This window comes from Salvelinus alpinus, chromosome 24 (genome assembly GCF_045679555.1).
Source record: "Salvelinus alpinus chromosome 24, SLU_Salpinus.1, whole genome shotgun sequence".
Taxonomy (NCBI): Eukaryota; Metazoa; Chordata; class Actinopteri; order Salmoniformes; family Salmonidae; genus Salvelinus; species Salvelinus alpinus.
Window position 1 is genome coordinate 43188437 of NC_092109.1, and position 16232 is coordinate 43204668.

At 45.3% G+C, this 16232-nt stretch overlaps 1 protein-coding gene across 4 annotated transcripts in view; it reads left to right on the plus strand.

Moving 5' to 3' along the window:
* LOC139552872 (rho guanine nucleotide exchange factor TIAM1-like) overlaps positions 1-16232 on the plus strand; it is a 204571-nt gene that overhangs the window by 93823 nt on the left and 94516 nt on the right. For all 4 annotated transcript variants that reach the window (XM_071364985.1, XM_071364984.1, XM_071364987.1 and 1 more), the window contains 5 exons: positions 5973-6299; positions 6998-7232; positions 8192-8364; positions 9452-9676; positions 14104-14289. In XM_071364985.1, coding sequence (XP_071221086.1) covers positions 5973-6299; positions 6998-7232; positions 8192-8364; positions 9452-9676; positions 14104-14289 — 1146 coding nt within the window. The remainder of the gene's footprint in view (positions 1-5972; positions 6300-6997; positions 7233-8191; positions 8365-9451; positions 9677-14103; positions 14290-16232) is intronic.

Genomic DNA, 16232 nt, shown 5'->3' on the forward strand with positions numbered 1-16232 from the left:
CATGCAGTATTTACAAATCAGACATTGGATAGGTGCTCTAAGTTACACATGTCCTTAGTAATGCCGGACAGCGCTGTCCAACTTCAGTAAAATAGCACACATTCCCACATTTATAAATGGCAGTATACTTATGAAAACAGACGGGAGTACTCACAGTATTTGAACAGAATATGTGACCGACCGGCTCGATTCGGTCTTAAGTAGCAAACATATATATATATTTTTTTACGTTGGATAAAACTAGACAGAGTTAGAAAATGGTATTTCATACACTACAGTTGAGGAACCATGGGAAAGTAATTCTGCTTTGAAAGTTGATAAACTTGTAACCCCACTTTTGAGAAAATGATCTTTGAATGTTTTGGTACACCTACTGGAGAGCTCTTCTTTGTCTACACCCGTTCAGTATCGTTCACACCCTCTTAAGCCTTAGCCCCACCCATCTCTTTAAGGATTCACATGAGGTCATGTGCTAAACAGAGTGAGTACGGTAGTGTAGTAAACAGAGTGAGTACGGTAGTGTAGTAAACAGAGTGAGTAGTGTAGTAAACAGAGTGAGTAGTGTAGTAAACAACCAAATACTTCAAGACTAAAGGCTGGTTTAAACTTCGTCAATCGACGTGTCAGTAGACAGTTGTCACGGTGACATCATGAACATTCTACTGTCGTCCGACATCAAACTTGTCGTTATAACAAAACCATAAACACAAAAACGACAAAACAAAAATGACATCAGCAAATAGCACATCTCATGTATTTTAACACCAATAATCCCATCCGTTTAATAAATGTATTTAGTAAATGTCAATCTAGTAAACAAGGCAACTAAAAGCAACTTTCTAACCAATGTTTGGTTTGTTTCTAGCTTGTTAGCTTGTTAGCTTGTTAGCTTGTTAGCTTGTTAGCTTGTTAGCTTGTTAGCTTGTTAGTTAGTTAGCTTGTTAGCTTGTTAGCTTGTTAGCTAGCTAGCTAACGTTAAGTAATGACCATATAATGACCATATCACATATCTGACAACGTCTTGACTTTATCTAATTTGTATTCATTATTACACGGAAAATAAACTCACAACAAGATCCTTATTTACAAGTTAAATGGCGAGTTAATTACAGAAAATATCTTACGGTTGTGAGTGTGATGAAATAAAAGCAGGGCATTCTACCTGAAGGATTTTAGAATTTTGACACGTTGGCCTAACTTTATATCCTAATCTGACTTTGGTGTAGGTTATGTTGTTCTTCACATTACCGTTTCTGGTAAATACTATATCAAATAAAATCAAAGCTTATTTATCCCCTGCATATGCTTCCGAGTGGCACAACGATCTAAGGCACTGCATCTCAGGGCATTTCAGTGCTAGAGATGTCACTACAGACCCTGGTTCGATTCCAGGCTGTATCACAACCGGCTGTGATTGGGAGTCCTATATGGGGCGGGGCACAATTGGCCAAGCATCATCCGGGTTAGGGTTTGTCCGGGGTAGGCCGTCATTGTAAATAAGATTTTTTTCTTTACTGACTTACCTCGTTAAATAAAATAAAAAATACAGGTGTAAATGGTCAAATATATATTTTTAAATGTAAAAAAAAAAAATATATGTGGCGCCTGAACAGGATAAATATTTACCACATTTGTACTGTATGGATGACGTGCTTCTGAAAGATGAGGAAAAAACGTCTTCCTTGAGAGTTTGAGAGGTGGTCTTTCCATCGTTCTCTCCTCCGTAGTAGCTCTAACCCATCTCTAGCCCAGCTCTATCCAAGCTCTATCCCAGCTCTATCCCAGCTCTATCCCAGCTCTAGCCCAGCTCTAGCCCACATCTAACCCCATCTCTAACCCATCTCTAGCCCAGCTCTATCCCAGCTCTATCCCAGCTCTATCCAAGCTCTATCCCAGCTCTAACCCCAGCTCTATCCCAGCTCTAGCCCCAGCTCTATCCCAGCTCTATCCCAGCTCTAGCCCAGCTCTAACCCATCTCTAGCCCAGCTCTATCCCAGCTCTAAACCAGCTTTATCCCAGCTCTATCCCAGCTCTAACCCAGCTCTATCCCAGCTCTAACCCAGCTCTAACCCAGCTCTATCCCAGCTCTATCCCAGCTCTATCCCAGCTCTATCCCAGGTCTATCCCAGCTCTATCCCAGCTATATCCCAGCTCTAACCCAGCTCTATCCCAGCTCTAACCCAGCTCTAACCCAGCTCTATCCCAGCTCTAGCCCAGCTCTAACCCATCTCTAGCCCAGCTCTATCCCAGCTCTAACCCAGCTCTATCCCAGCTCTAACCCAGCTCTAACCCAGCTCTATCCCAGCTCTATCCCAGCTCTAACCCAGCTCTATCCCAGCTCTATCCCAGCTCTAACCCAGCTCTAACCCAGCTCTATCCCAGCTCTATCCCAGCTCTAACCCAGGTCTATCCCAGCTCTATCCCAGCTCTAACCCAGCTCTAACCCAGCTCTAACCCAGCTCTATCCCAGCTCTATCCCAGCTCTAACCCAGCTCTAACCCAGCTCTATCCCAGCTCTATCCCAGCTCTAACCCAGCTCTATCCCAGCTCTATCCCAGCTCTATCCCAGCTCTAACCCAGCTCTATCCCAGCTCTATCCCAGCTCTATCCCAGGTCTATCCCAACTCTATCCCAGCTCTATCCCAGCTCTATCCCAGCTCTATCCCAGGTCTAAACCAGCTCTAACCCAGCTCTATCCCAGCTCTATCCCAGCTCTAAACCAGCTCTAACCCAGCTCTATCCCAGCTCTATCCCCAGCTCTAACCCAGCTCTATCCCAGCTCTATCCCAGCTCTATCGCCAGCTCTATCCCAGCTCTATCCCAGCTCTATCCCAGCTCTAACCCAGCTCTATCCCAGCTCTATCCCCAGCTCTATCTGCCTTGTCTGTAAGGCTGTTTTACTCCACTGTCTGTGAAGAGTCTCTCCGTCATGCTTTCCACTTTCTAGGGGACATAAATGGTTAAGGGCAGACTGTGTGTGTGTGTGTGTGTGTGTGTGTGTGTGTGTGTGTGTGTGTGTGTGTGTGTGTGTGTGTGTGTGTGTGTGTGTGTGTGTGTGTGTGTGTGTGTGTGTGTGTGTGTGTGTGTGTGTGTGTGTGTGTGTGTGTGTTGACTAGAAACGGTTGAGGGTAGACATTGCGTGTGAGTGTAGTCTGTAAATCTGTTCTCGTGTAGAATTGTGTTCTTTCATAAACACAAAGGCTAAATGTTCTTCTCTCTGTCTCTCCAGGGCATCTCTGTGTGTATATATCCTCTTATCATGATATGCACCGTTGTGTGCATTCCAGGGGGTGTTTTGTATGTTCCTATGAATTTCTCTCCAGGACAGCTCAGCCGTTATGGGCGAGGGCAGTGTGTGTGTGTGTGTGTGTGTGTGTGTGTGTGTGTGTGTGTGTGTGTGTGTGTGCGTGCGTGCGTGCGTGCGTGCGTGCGTGCGTGCGTGCGTGCGTGCGCGTTCGTGCGTGCGTGTGCGTGCGTGTGTGGTTTTAGATAAACATACAGTACCCGTCAAAAGTTCGGACACACCTACTCATTCAAGGGTTTTTCTTTATTTTTTACTATTTTCTACATTGTAGAATAACAGTGAAGACATCAACACTATGAAATAACACATATGGAATCATGTAGTAACCAAAACAAGTGTTAAAACAAATCATTATATACGTTCTATTTTAGATTCTTCAAAGTCGCCACCCTTTCCTTGATGACAGCTTTGCATTCTCTCAACCAGCTTCACCTGGAATGCTTTTCCAACAGTCTTGTTGGAGTTCCCACATATGTTCAGCACTTGTTGGCTGCTTTTCCTTCACTCTGCGGTCCAACTCATCCCAAACCATCTCAATTGGGTTGAGGTCGGGTGATTGTGGAGGCCAGGTCATCTGATTCACTCATCACTCTCCTTCTTTGTCAAATAGCCCTTACACATCCTGGAGGTGTTGGGTCATTGTCCTGTTGTCCTGTTGAAAAACAAATTATAGTTCCACTAAGCGCAAACCAGATGGGATGGCGTATCGCTGCAGAATGCTGTGGTAGTCATGCTGATTAAGTGTGACTTGAATTCTAAATTAATCACAGACAGTGTCACCAGCAAAGCACCATCACACCTCCTCCTCCATGCTTCACGGTAGGAACCACACATGCAGAGATCATCCATTCACCTACTCTGCGTCTCACAAAGACACAGCGGTTAGAACCAAAAATCTCAAATTTGAACTCATCAGACCAAAGGACAGATTTCCACCGGTCTAATGTCCATTGCTTATGTTTCATGGCCCAATCAAGTCTCTTCTTCTCATTGGTGTCCTTTAGTAGTGGTTTCTTTGCAGCAATTCAACAATCAAGGCCTGATTCACGCAGTCTCCTCTGAACAGTTAATGTTGAGATGTGTCTGTACCTTGAACACCGTGAAGCATTTATTTGGGCTGCAATCTGAGGTGCAGTTAACTCTAATGAACATATCCTCTGCAGCAGAGGTAACTCTGGGTCTTCCTGTCCTGTGGCAGTCCTCATGAGAGACAGTTTCATCATGGCGCTTGATAGTTTTTGCAACTGCACTTGAAGAAACTTTCAAAGTTCTTGAAATGTTCCTGATTGACTGACCTTCATGTCTTAATGTAATGATGGACTGTCGTTTGTCTTTGCTTATTTGAGCTGTTCTTGCCATAATATGGACTTTGTATTTTACCAAATAGGGCTATCTTCTTTATACCACCCCTACCTTGTCACAACACAACTGATTGGCTCAAACGCATTAAGAAGGAAAGAAATTACACAAATTAACGTTTTACAAGGCACACCTGTTAATTGAAATGCATTCCATGTGACTACATCATGAAGCTGGTTGAGAGAATGCCAAGAGTGTGCAAAGCTGTCATCAATGCAAAGGGTGTCTACTTTGAAGAATCTAAAATTGTAATGACCGACGCTGGAGACGAGAAGCAAGTAGAGGGAGTGAACATTTAATGAAACAACGGACATATAACAAAACAAGAACAGCGTCTGGAGAGGGGGAACAAAAACGACATTATGACAATAATGTGGGGATGAAACAGAGGAAAGAGACAGATATAGGGAAGGTAATCAAAACGTGAAGGAGTCTAATGAGCACAGATGCAGGTAATGATGGTAACAGGTGTGTGTAATGATGGTGGCAGGTGTGAGTAATGATTGTGACAGGTGTGCGTAATTATTGTGACAGGTGTGTGTAATGATGGTGACAGGTATACGTAATGATGGTGACAGGTGTGCGTAATGATGGTGACAGGTGTGCGTAATGATTGTGACAGGTGTGCGTAATGATGGTAACAGGTGTGCGTAACGATGGTGACAGGTGTGCGTAATGATGGTAACAGATGTGCGTAATGATGGTAACAGATGTGCGTAACGATGGTGAGAGGTGTGCGTAAGGAGCGCCAGAGAGGGAGAGCTGGAGCAGGCGAGACAGAAATATTAAATATATTTTTATTTGTATAACACTTTTTGGGGGTTACTACATGATTCCATATGTGTTCTTTCATAGTTATGATGTCTTCACTATTATTCTACAATGTAGAAAACAGTAAAAATAAAGAAAAACCCTGGAATGAGTAGGTGTATCCAAACTTTGACTGGTACTGTATAAACACACATGAGAAGCACTATATTTAATCTTGGGCTACAGGTTATGACAGAAGAGAAGCTGCATGTAGCCTGTATCATAGACGAATAGCCAACAATATGTCGGAAATTAGAAGCAGAACTTTACTGATGTCAACTAGATTATTGAGGCGACCGTTCTATCGATTCATGACACCAGTCTTTTCCTTTCAAATCCATGAAGGGAAGTGAACAAGTGCACACTTTGGGAGAAAGGTAGTTGATAGTTGGTATGTAACCTGTGTGAATAAGACCACATGACAATACAACCACAACAGCCGATGTAAGGTAGTTGAAATTTTGGGACGTAACCTGTGTCTCTCTCTCTGTCTCTCCAGGACATATCAGGTGTGCTGGGAGACGGCAGTGAGTATGGCGATAGCGGCATCGACGGGGTTGCCACGGAGATGGACGGGGAAGTGGGGCCAGGGTCACGACGCTGTAAGGCCATGTCGGCCTCGTTCTCCGTCTACTCTGCTGCCGGGAGCAGTGCGTTTAACGGGAGTGACAGCGGGAGCAGCAGTGGAGGAGGAGGAGGAGGAGAGGGAGGAGGAGGAGGAGGAAGAGGAGGAGAGGGAGGAAGAGGAGGAGGAGGAGGTGGGGGGAGAAAAGGAGTATGGGGAATGTATGATAACTTCCATCAGGACTTTGAGAATCAACACTGGGTATGAATCTGTCTTTCCATCTCTCCCTGATAGCTTCAATGTTAACACCTCTGTGCCATCCTTCTAATTGATCATTCAACAGATCTCATTCGTTCAGAACTCAGTCTTCACAGTAGAACTTGACTGTTAAACTGTTTAAACTTTGCATTCAAATTTGCATTAAATTTACATTAGTTTGATTCTGTTTTAAAACTTTACATTTAAATTGAGATCAGTTTGATTCTGTTTTAAAACTTTACATTTAAATTTAGATTATTTTAAGATTAAACAGACTAAAGTAGGTGGTTTATTCTATCCTCTGTCTCTTTCTCTGTCTCTCTCTCTCTCTCTGTCTCTCTGTCTCTCTGTCTCTCTGTCTCCCTCTCCCTCTCGCTGTCTCTCTCTCTCTCTCTCTCTCTCTCTCTCTCTCTCTGTCTCTCTGTCTGTCTGTCTGTCTGTCTGTCTGTCTGTCTGTCTGTCTGTCTGTCTGTCTGTCTGTCTGTCTGTCTGTCTGTCTGTCTGTCTGTCTGTCTGTCTGTCTGTCTGTCTGTCTGTCTGTCTGTCTCTCTCTCTCTCTCTCTCTCTCTCTCTCTCTCTCTCTCTCTCTCTCTCTCTCTCTCTCTCTCTCTCTCTCTCTCTCTCTCTCTCTCTCTCTCTCTCTCTCTCTCTCTCTCTCTCTCTCTCTCTCTCTCTCTCTCTCTCTCTCTCTCTCTCTGTAGACTCGTCGAGAGCGTGACTGCACGGAGGAGGCGGGCTCAGCTGAGAGTGACGAGCGTAGCAGCGGCACACTGAGCACGGCTTACCCATCGGACGCTCTCATTGGCTGCTGTGCGCAGGGCACGGTGAGGAAGGCGGGAGCTCTGGCAGTGAAGAACTTCCTGGTTCACAAGAAGAATAAGAAGGTGGAGCCAGCCACCAAGAGGAAGTGGAAACATTACTGGGTCTGCCTCAAAGGTATGACTCACACAAATACATTCTCACAACCATCTCATTGTTGCCTTTTTTTAGTTAAATATCCTTCTTAAATTTCAATCAGTGTTTTACCAATTTATTCCAATATGAGATGCAGCTAATCAAACGAATGAACTAATCATCACTAAGTAATTGCATCAGTGGCAACACTTTGTTTGGAGAGTTCATCTGTAGAAGCTCTACATACTACCAGTACCATTTCAACTAACTATCTACTAACCTTAACCCTTATCCTAACCTTAACCCTTATCCTAACCCTAACACTTACCCTTAGATTTCCTACCCACTCACCTCTGTCTGTCTGTCTGTCTGTCTGTCTGTCTGTCTGTCTGTCTGTCTGTCTGTCTGTCTGTCTGTCTGTCTGTCTGTCTGTCCTTAGATGTCCTCTCCTCTATTCAATCATTGTCTAATTTAACACCATGATTGAATCACAACCACTTGAGATCCAACATAACAGGAGAGAAAATAGCTCCTCTGTTAACATCCCTGTCTCTCCTCTCCTCTGTTAACATCCCTGTCTCTCATCTCCTCTGTTAACATCCCTGTCTCCCCTCCTCTGTTAACATCCCTGTCTCTCCTCTCCTCTGTTAACATCCCTGTCTCTCCTCTCCTCTGCTCACATCCCTGTCTCTCCACTCCTCTGCTAACATCCCTGTCTCACCCCTCCGCTGCCAAAGACACAATACAATACTCTACTTAGCCCTATAGGCTCTGGTCTAAAGTAGTGCACTATATAGGGGATAGGGCTCCATTTCAGCCCTAATCAAAAGGTTAAAAAGTGTTTCCCTGCCAACCCAGACCTTGTGCTGTCTACTAGGTTGAGATGTAGTCGAGTTTGTGTCTGAAATGAAACATCTCAGATAAATGAAACATCTTAGTTGGTGTTTCCTCTCAGGAAAACATTAGTTTAAAACATATAAAATTTCCCCCCCATATCCCAGGATGCACTCTGTTCCTGTACGAGACTGACGGGCGGTCGGGGATCGACCACCACAGTGTTCCTAAACACGCGGTGTGGGCTGAGTACAGTATCCTCCAGGCCGTACCTGAACACCCCAAGAAGGACTTTGTCTTCTGCCTCAGCGACTCTCTAGGGGACGCATTTCTCTTCCAGGTAGCAGGGGTGGGTGGTTTACGCGTGCCTGCGTTAGCATTAGCGTTAGCATTAGCGTTAGCGTTAGCGTTAGCATTAGCGTTAGCGTTAGCATTAGCGTTAGCGTTAGCGTTAGCGTTAGCGTTAGCGTTAGCGTTAGCGTTAGCGTTAGCGTTAGCGTGTGTGTGTGTGTGTTTGACATGTCCTTGTATCAGAGCCTGCTGTCATGTGTCATTGTGGTTATGATTGGCATGTATAAAGGTCACTCTCTCATATCACGACACACGGTACCACTAATCCCTTTACCAAAGACCACCGTGCCGTTGTTGAAATATATTAAAATATACTGAAATGTCTACATTTGGTAATTTGATAATTACGGTTGCTTGTCAGACAATGACATTCAGTTAACCAGAAAATACATGACATGATAAATTGATAATAAGAAAGTAATTGATCTTGGTATTTTATGCCAGTCTGACAACAACAGAGACTGGAGCCATTTAGTCTGGCGTCAGTAGTCTTTGAAATATCTTTCCTGTGTCAGGCGACCCATGTTGTGTGTGACTTCCTTATGTTGTCCTCCAGTGTCCCCGAGGTGTCACACTAAAATCCTTCCCTATTGAAACCCACTGTGCAGTCCGTCCTCCAGTGTCCCCGAGGTGTCACACTAAAATCCTTCCCTATTGAAACCCACTGTGCAGTCCGTCCTCCAGTGTCCCTGAGGTGTCACACTAAAATCCTTCCCTATTGAAACCCACTGTGCAGTCCGTCCTCCAGTGTCCCTGAGGTGTCACACTAAAATCCTTCCCTATTGAAACCCACTGTGCAGTCCGTCCTCCAGTGTCCCTGAAGTGTCACACCAAAATAATTTCCCCTTCAATCATTCTGTGGTCTTAACAGATCTACCCCCCCCCCCCTTACCCGTATGATGTGTCACACTAAAACCCTTCCCCTCTGCCCCCTCCCCCAGATATCGGGCCAGATAGAACTCGAGAACTAGATGACAGAGATCCACATTCAGCGTAACACCTTAATGTTTCCCCCCCCCCTTATACATCATCCATATGATGTGTCACACTAAAACCCTTCCCCCCTTCTGCCCCAGACGTCGGGCCAGACGGAACTGGAGAACTGGATCACGGCGATCCACTCAGCGTGCGCGGCTGCCGTTGCTAGGCAACATCACCGGGAGGATACGGTGCGGTTGCTAAGGACAGAGATCAGGAAACTGGAGCAGAAGATCGACATGGACGAGAAGATGAAGAAGATGGGAGACATGCAGCTCAGTGCTGTGACCGATAACAAGAAGAGGAAGACTATTCTGGAACAGGTGAGGGAGGGAGGGAGGGAGGGAGGGAGGGAGGAAGGGAGGTATTAGAGGGATAAGGTATAGGAGGGAGGGAGGGAGGGAGAGGGGTATTAGAGGGATTAGGTATAGGTGAGAGAGGGAGGAAGGGAGGGAGGGAGGGAGGGAGGGAGGGAGGGAGGGAGGGAGGGAGGGAGGGGTACGAGAGAGATAAGGTATAGGTGAGAGAGAGAGGGAGGGAGGGAGGGAGGGAGGGAGGGAGGGAGGGAGGGAGGGAGGGAGGGAGGGGGGAATTACAGGGATAAGGAACAAGTGAAAGGTAAAATATAAGATGAGAGATATTCAGCTTTCAGCTGTTTCTGAAAATAAGAAAGAGACAAAGACAAAGAGAGAAAGAGAGGGAGAGGAGGGAGAAAGAGAGGGAGAGGAGGGAGAAAGATTAGGGAGACAAGGGTAGGGGTAATGACAGTTTGGAACCAGCTCTACAATCTCTTGCATAAGTGTGTGTGTAAAATTCTGGAGTTGCTTTGAGTGAAACTGCCTGAGGGTTTATCCCTAATTCGTACACATACGTCTTCTTATTGAACACACACACACACACACACACACACACACACACACACACACACACACACACACACACACACACACACACACACACACACACACACACACACACACACACACACACACACACACACACACACACACACACACACTCAGCTGGACCGTTTTCTTTGGTTTTGGGAACATATCTTTTGTAATGTCTCCACAATATTTCCACCAGACTGTTCCATGGTCCTAAATGAAACATGCTGGGAAACTTTAAAGAACAGACGAAATTATACAATATATCTATTTGGTTGCAAAAAAACCAACATTTGCCCTCATATTGCAAGAACAGTCAAATAACATATTGTATGTTCTTTAAAAGTTCCTAAAACATTTCTTTAGGTTCTGGGAACATTTTGGTTGATATGACAAGAGACAGGTGCTCAAAACACTAAAACTGTCCACTGGTGCTGACATAGAGCCCCCAACGGAGGTGTCATAATACCCATAAAACCTAGCGGTCAAACAGGGAAATGGTTCCAAATGTTTCTCCAACATTCATTTTCCCCCCGTAGGGGATAGTAGAAACACTTACAATAAGGGCTGTGTTTCTTGCAGGCTTTATTAACCTGGCGTGACGTTTTCATAACCGTGTAAATATCTTTAGGACAAGGTGACTTTTATCAATATATTAGGCTCTATTTACTCTCAGATTCGAAAATGTAAATTACCATCAAAATAGACATCATGCAAAAACTACAAATCCCTGTATGCTCCTGCACGTCATCTTTAGCTGAGACCTTTGCTGACAGGTATTGTGTCCGTTTAAAACTTGCACAAGACAGTTCACAGAATTGTCCATTTGTGGTTTTTGTGGATATGGACAGGGACGGATCGGCGGATCGGCGGATCGGCATAAGCATCTCTATATGGTTCCAAAGAGCCATGAGGTCATGTTCCAATACAGCGATGTAATGTTATTTTAATGTTTCTGTTTTAACCTTTAACCAAATTTTAACCCTAACCTTAACCATTCAGAGTTCATGTCTAACCTTAACCATTCAGAGTTAATGCCTAACCTTAACCATTCAGAGTTAATGTCTAACCCTAACTATTCAGAGTTAATGTCTAACCTTAACCATTCAGAGTTAATGCCTGACCTTAACCATTCAGAGTTAATGTATAACCTTAACCATTCAGAGTTAATGTCTAACCCTAAATATTCAGAGGTAATGTCTAACCCTAACTATTCAGAGGTAATGTCTAACCCTAACTATTCAGAGGTAATGTCTAACCCTAACTATTCAGAGTTAATGACTAACCTTAACCATTCAGAGTTAATGTCTAACCCTAACTATTCAGAGTTAATGACTAACCTTAACCATTCGCACAATGCAAAGATGCCCTTCCAGACTCCTTCCTCCTACCAAGGACGCCAGAGAAATCAGTTAAAGCGACGTAGCCAATTCATTATTTACTAGATTTAGTTAACATTAGATAGTGAATCCAGAGATTCCTACCTTTACCTCGATTCGTCAGTCTCATCCAGATCATTATGGTATTTGTAGTTCTTTATGATAGCCACATTAGCAGCTAATTACCATTTCCTGTTTAGGGGGTAAATCCCCAGCGAATATATTGATAAAAGCCACCTTGTCCCGAGAGAGATTTACACGGTTTTGAAAACGTCACACCAAGGTAAGCCTACAACAAACACAGCCCTTATATTTTAAGCGTTTCTATAATCCTTAATGGTGGATGGTTTGATGACATTCATACAACGTTTAAGTACGAGTCCGCAGGACATTCCCTTAATGTTGTCAGAACCTCTTTAAAAGGTTCCAATACATTTATTTAGTTAAGGGAGTTGTCTGGGATGTCACAGGAGCATTCTTGTGATATTCACAACGGTTGCAGAGAACATTTGCCCAATGTTGTACAATGTCTCCAAATAAGTCTGTTTTTTATGATGTTCATATCTGTTTAAGGATGAACATCATTTTCCCTATTGATGTTCACGCAATATACATTAGACCTTGTCTTGGAGGTCCTCAGAACATTTAGACAAATGTATATTTAAGTTTTACCTGAATATTACCACAACATTCCAAGAGTGTACAATTTAAAGCAGATTGGAATACATCCCCCATTATGTTTCTCTCCAGATTTACATTTTAAGGACTGAATTGTAGACCCACACCAAGTAGGCCCACACCAAGTAGGCCCACACCAAGTAGGCCCACACTAAGTAGGCCCACACCAAGTAGACCCACACCAAGTAGGCCCACACCAAGTAGACCTACAACTAAGTAGGCCCACACTAAGTAGGCCCACACCAAGTAGGCCCACACCAAGTAGACCCACACCAAGTAGGCCCACACCAAGTAGGCCCACAGCAAGTAGACCCACACCAAGTAGGCCCACACCAAGTAGACCCACACCAAGTAGACCCACCCCCAGTAGACCCACACCAAGTAGACCGACGCCAAGTAGACCCACCCCCAGTAGACCCACACCAAGTAGACCCACACTAAGTAGGCCCACACCAAGGTGATATAGACACACAGCATTTACATGTTATTCATAGGACATTTAAACAGCATTTAACCATACAAACACAAAATTATATATATATATTTTTTACACGTTGAGAATCTCCACGTGGGGTTTGAACCTGCGATGTTTGGTTCCCAGGCCAGGTATTTTAATCTTCTGACTACCAGGGAAACTTTCTCTTTGTTTGCCTTCTCTTAAGTCTTTTTTTTCAGTACATAGCCACGGCAGTATGGTCGCCACGGCAGTATGGTCGCCATGGCAGTATGGTCGCCACGGCAGTATGGTCGCCACGGCAGTATATAGCCATGGCAGTATGGTCGCCACGGCAGTATGGTCGCCACGGCAGTATATAGCCATGGCAGTATGGTCGCCACGGCAGTATAAAGCCATGGCATGGTTGCCACGGCAGTATGGTTGCCACGGCAGTATGGTTGCCACGGTAGTATGGTCGCCACGGCAGTATGGTCGCCACGGCAGTATGGTCGCTACGGAAGTATGGTTGCCACGGCAGTATAAAGCCATGGCAGAATGGTCGCCACGGCAGTATGGTCGCCACGGAAGTATATAGCCATGTGTGTGTGTGTGTGTGTGTGTGTGTGTGTGCGTGCGTGCGTGTGTGCATGTGTGTGCGCGCGTATGAGAGTGTGTGTGTGTGCGTGCGTGCGCGTATGAGAGTGTGTGTGTGTGCGTGCGTGTGCGTGTGTGTGCGTATGTGTATGTGTGTGTGTATGTGTGTGTGTGTGTGTGTGTGTGTGTGTGTGTGTGTGTGTGTGTGTGTGTGTGTGTGTGTGTGTGTGTGTGTGTGTGTGTGTGTGTGTGTGTGTGTGTGTGTGTGTGTGTGTGTGTGTGTGTGTGTGTGTGTGTGTGCGTGCGTGCGTGCGTGCGTGCGTGCGTGCGTGCGTGCGTGCGTGTGTGATTTCCCACCACAGAGACTGATTCAGTGTTAAAACCCCGTCATTACCTGCCATTACCTGTAGCAGGTGTCATGTTGCCTCTCAATCCCTGTTAATCAGCTGATGAGTGTTTACCTGGAGTGTGGTTTAGTACGAGCCTGTCTGGCGATGTGGGAAATCAGGCCTGTGTGTGAACAGGAGGAACAGTGTGTTTTTATTCTCAACTGGGTGGAAGTGAAGTCAATAAAGGACTTTTTTCTTCTTTTTGTGTGTGTGTGTGTGTGTGTGTGTGTGTGTGTGTGTGTGTGTGTGTGTCTTTAGATACAGCCTCTGTAATTGTTGTGACCTCAACAGTACACTCCTACCTGTAACGCTGATGTAGCTTAGTGAGTAATACAAAATAACGAAACGTAACACTACTAATCAACCTCCCACTCTCTCGTCTGTCAGATCTTCCTGTGGGAGCAGAGTCTAGAACAGCTCCACCTGGACATGTTCAGGTGTCGCTGTTACCTGGCCAGTCTGCAGGGAGGGGAGCTGCCCAACCCTAAACGCCTGCTAGCCGTGGCGTCCAGAGCCACCAAACAGGCAATGGGACGCCTGGGAATCTTCTCGGTGTCTTCCTTTCATGCGCTGGTGAGTGGAGACCAGAATCACACACACATACACACTCACACACTCAAACTTACACACATATACACGCACACACACTGACAGTGAAGAGTACCGAGCCACAATTGTCCTCCCCCCATCAATCACAAGAGCATCAATCCATCAGACGTTATTATTCCAGAAAGGGACATGTGTTTTGCAGGAAGTCAGTTGATCCATTCACTACTGTGACAGAAAGGAATGATGACCCAGGTACATCCCCCTGTAGTGATTTCCCCCTCTGGCTAGAGGTGTGGCTGAGAGCTAGCCACTCTGCACCTCTCTCCAGCAGGGCCTGCTTAGCACCTGGTCAGTGTCCCAAATCCTCCCCTATTCCCCATTGCACTTTTGACGAGAGGCCCGTTGGGCCAAAAGTAGGGCGATGCGTAGGGAACAAGGTACCATTTTGGGACACAGGCCATGGTGTTCCTCCTCGGAGCTCCAACAGAATGTTCAAAGTTGGAGTGACATCATGAGTGGAATGTTAATAACAAACTCGGTTACCTGTGTAGCTGTACACCTGGAGCCATATAAGGAAGTGGAGAGAGGCACTCTCTCTCTCTCTCTCTCTCTCTCTCTCTCTCTCTCTCTCTCTCTCTCTCTCTCTCTCTCTCCTCTCTGTCCCTCTCCTTCTCTCTCTCTCTCTCTCTCTCTCTCTCTCTCTCTCAATTCAATTCAATTCAATTCAAGGGGCTTTATTGGCATGGGAAACATGTGTTAACATTGCCAAAGCAAGTGAGGTAGATAATACACAAAAGTGAAATAAACAATACAAATTAACAGTAAACATTACACATACAGAAGTTTAAAAACAAGAAAGACATTACAAATGTCATATTATATATATACAGTGTTGTAACAATGTACAAATGTCTCTCTCTCCTCTCTGTTCCTCTCCTTCTCTCTCTCTCTCTCTCTCTCTCTCTCTCTCTCTCTCTCTCTCTCTCTCTCTCTCTCTCTCTCTCAATCTCTACCTCCCTGTTTGTTGCACACACACCCTGTCTTTGTGTCGGTTCTGTCTTCTCTCTCATACTCTGTTCTCTCATGTTCTCCTCTGTTCTCCTCTGTACTCCTCTGTTCTCCTCTGTTCTCCTCTGTTCTCCTCCTGTTCTCCTCCTGTTCTCCTCAGGATTATAAGCCTTATAGAGAAACTCTACTAGACCAGTTACCAGTTATTATATGACTAGTATTTGGCACACACACACACACACACACACACACACACACACACACACACACACACACACACACACACACACACACACACACACACACACACACACACACACACACACACACACACACACACACACACACACACACACACACACACACACACACACACACACACACTCTAGAAGTGTACAGTTCAATGCATCTCTCTCCTCTAATATGAATTAACCCAGAAATGCCAGGATGTGTTTCAACGTGTGTTTGTGCATTTGTTGTGTGTGTGTGTGTGTGTGTGTGTGTGTGTGTGTGTGTGTGTGTGTGTGTGTGTGTGTGTGTGTGTGTGTGTGTGTGTGTGTGTGTGTGTGTGTGTGTGTGTGTGTGTGTGTGTGTGTGTGTGTGTGTGTGTGCATATCCATTGCCCTATAAAACCAATGAGAGAGTCAGAGCCACTCACATCAGCTGTAGGACACACACACAGGCAGGTAGCTGGTTCGAATCCCTGAGGCGGCAGGGTGGGACAAATCTGCTGTGCTGCCCTTGAGCAAGGCAGTTAACCCCCAACAACACGTTCTCCTCTGTGGACCAATAACATGGATGTTGATTAAGGCAGCCCCCCCCCCCCCCCCCCCCCCCCCACTCCTCTCTGATTCAGAAGGGTTGGATTAAATGAGGGAAGACACATGTCGGTTGACTAGATATCCCCTTTACACACACACACACACACACACACACACACACACACACACACACACACA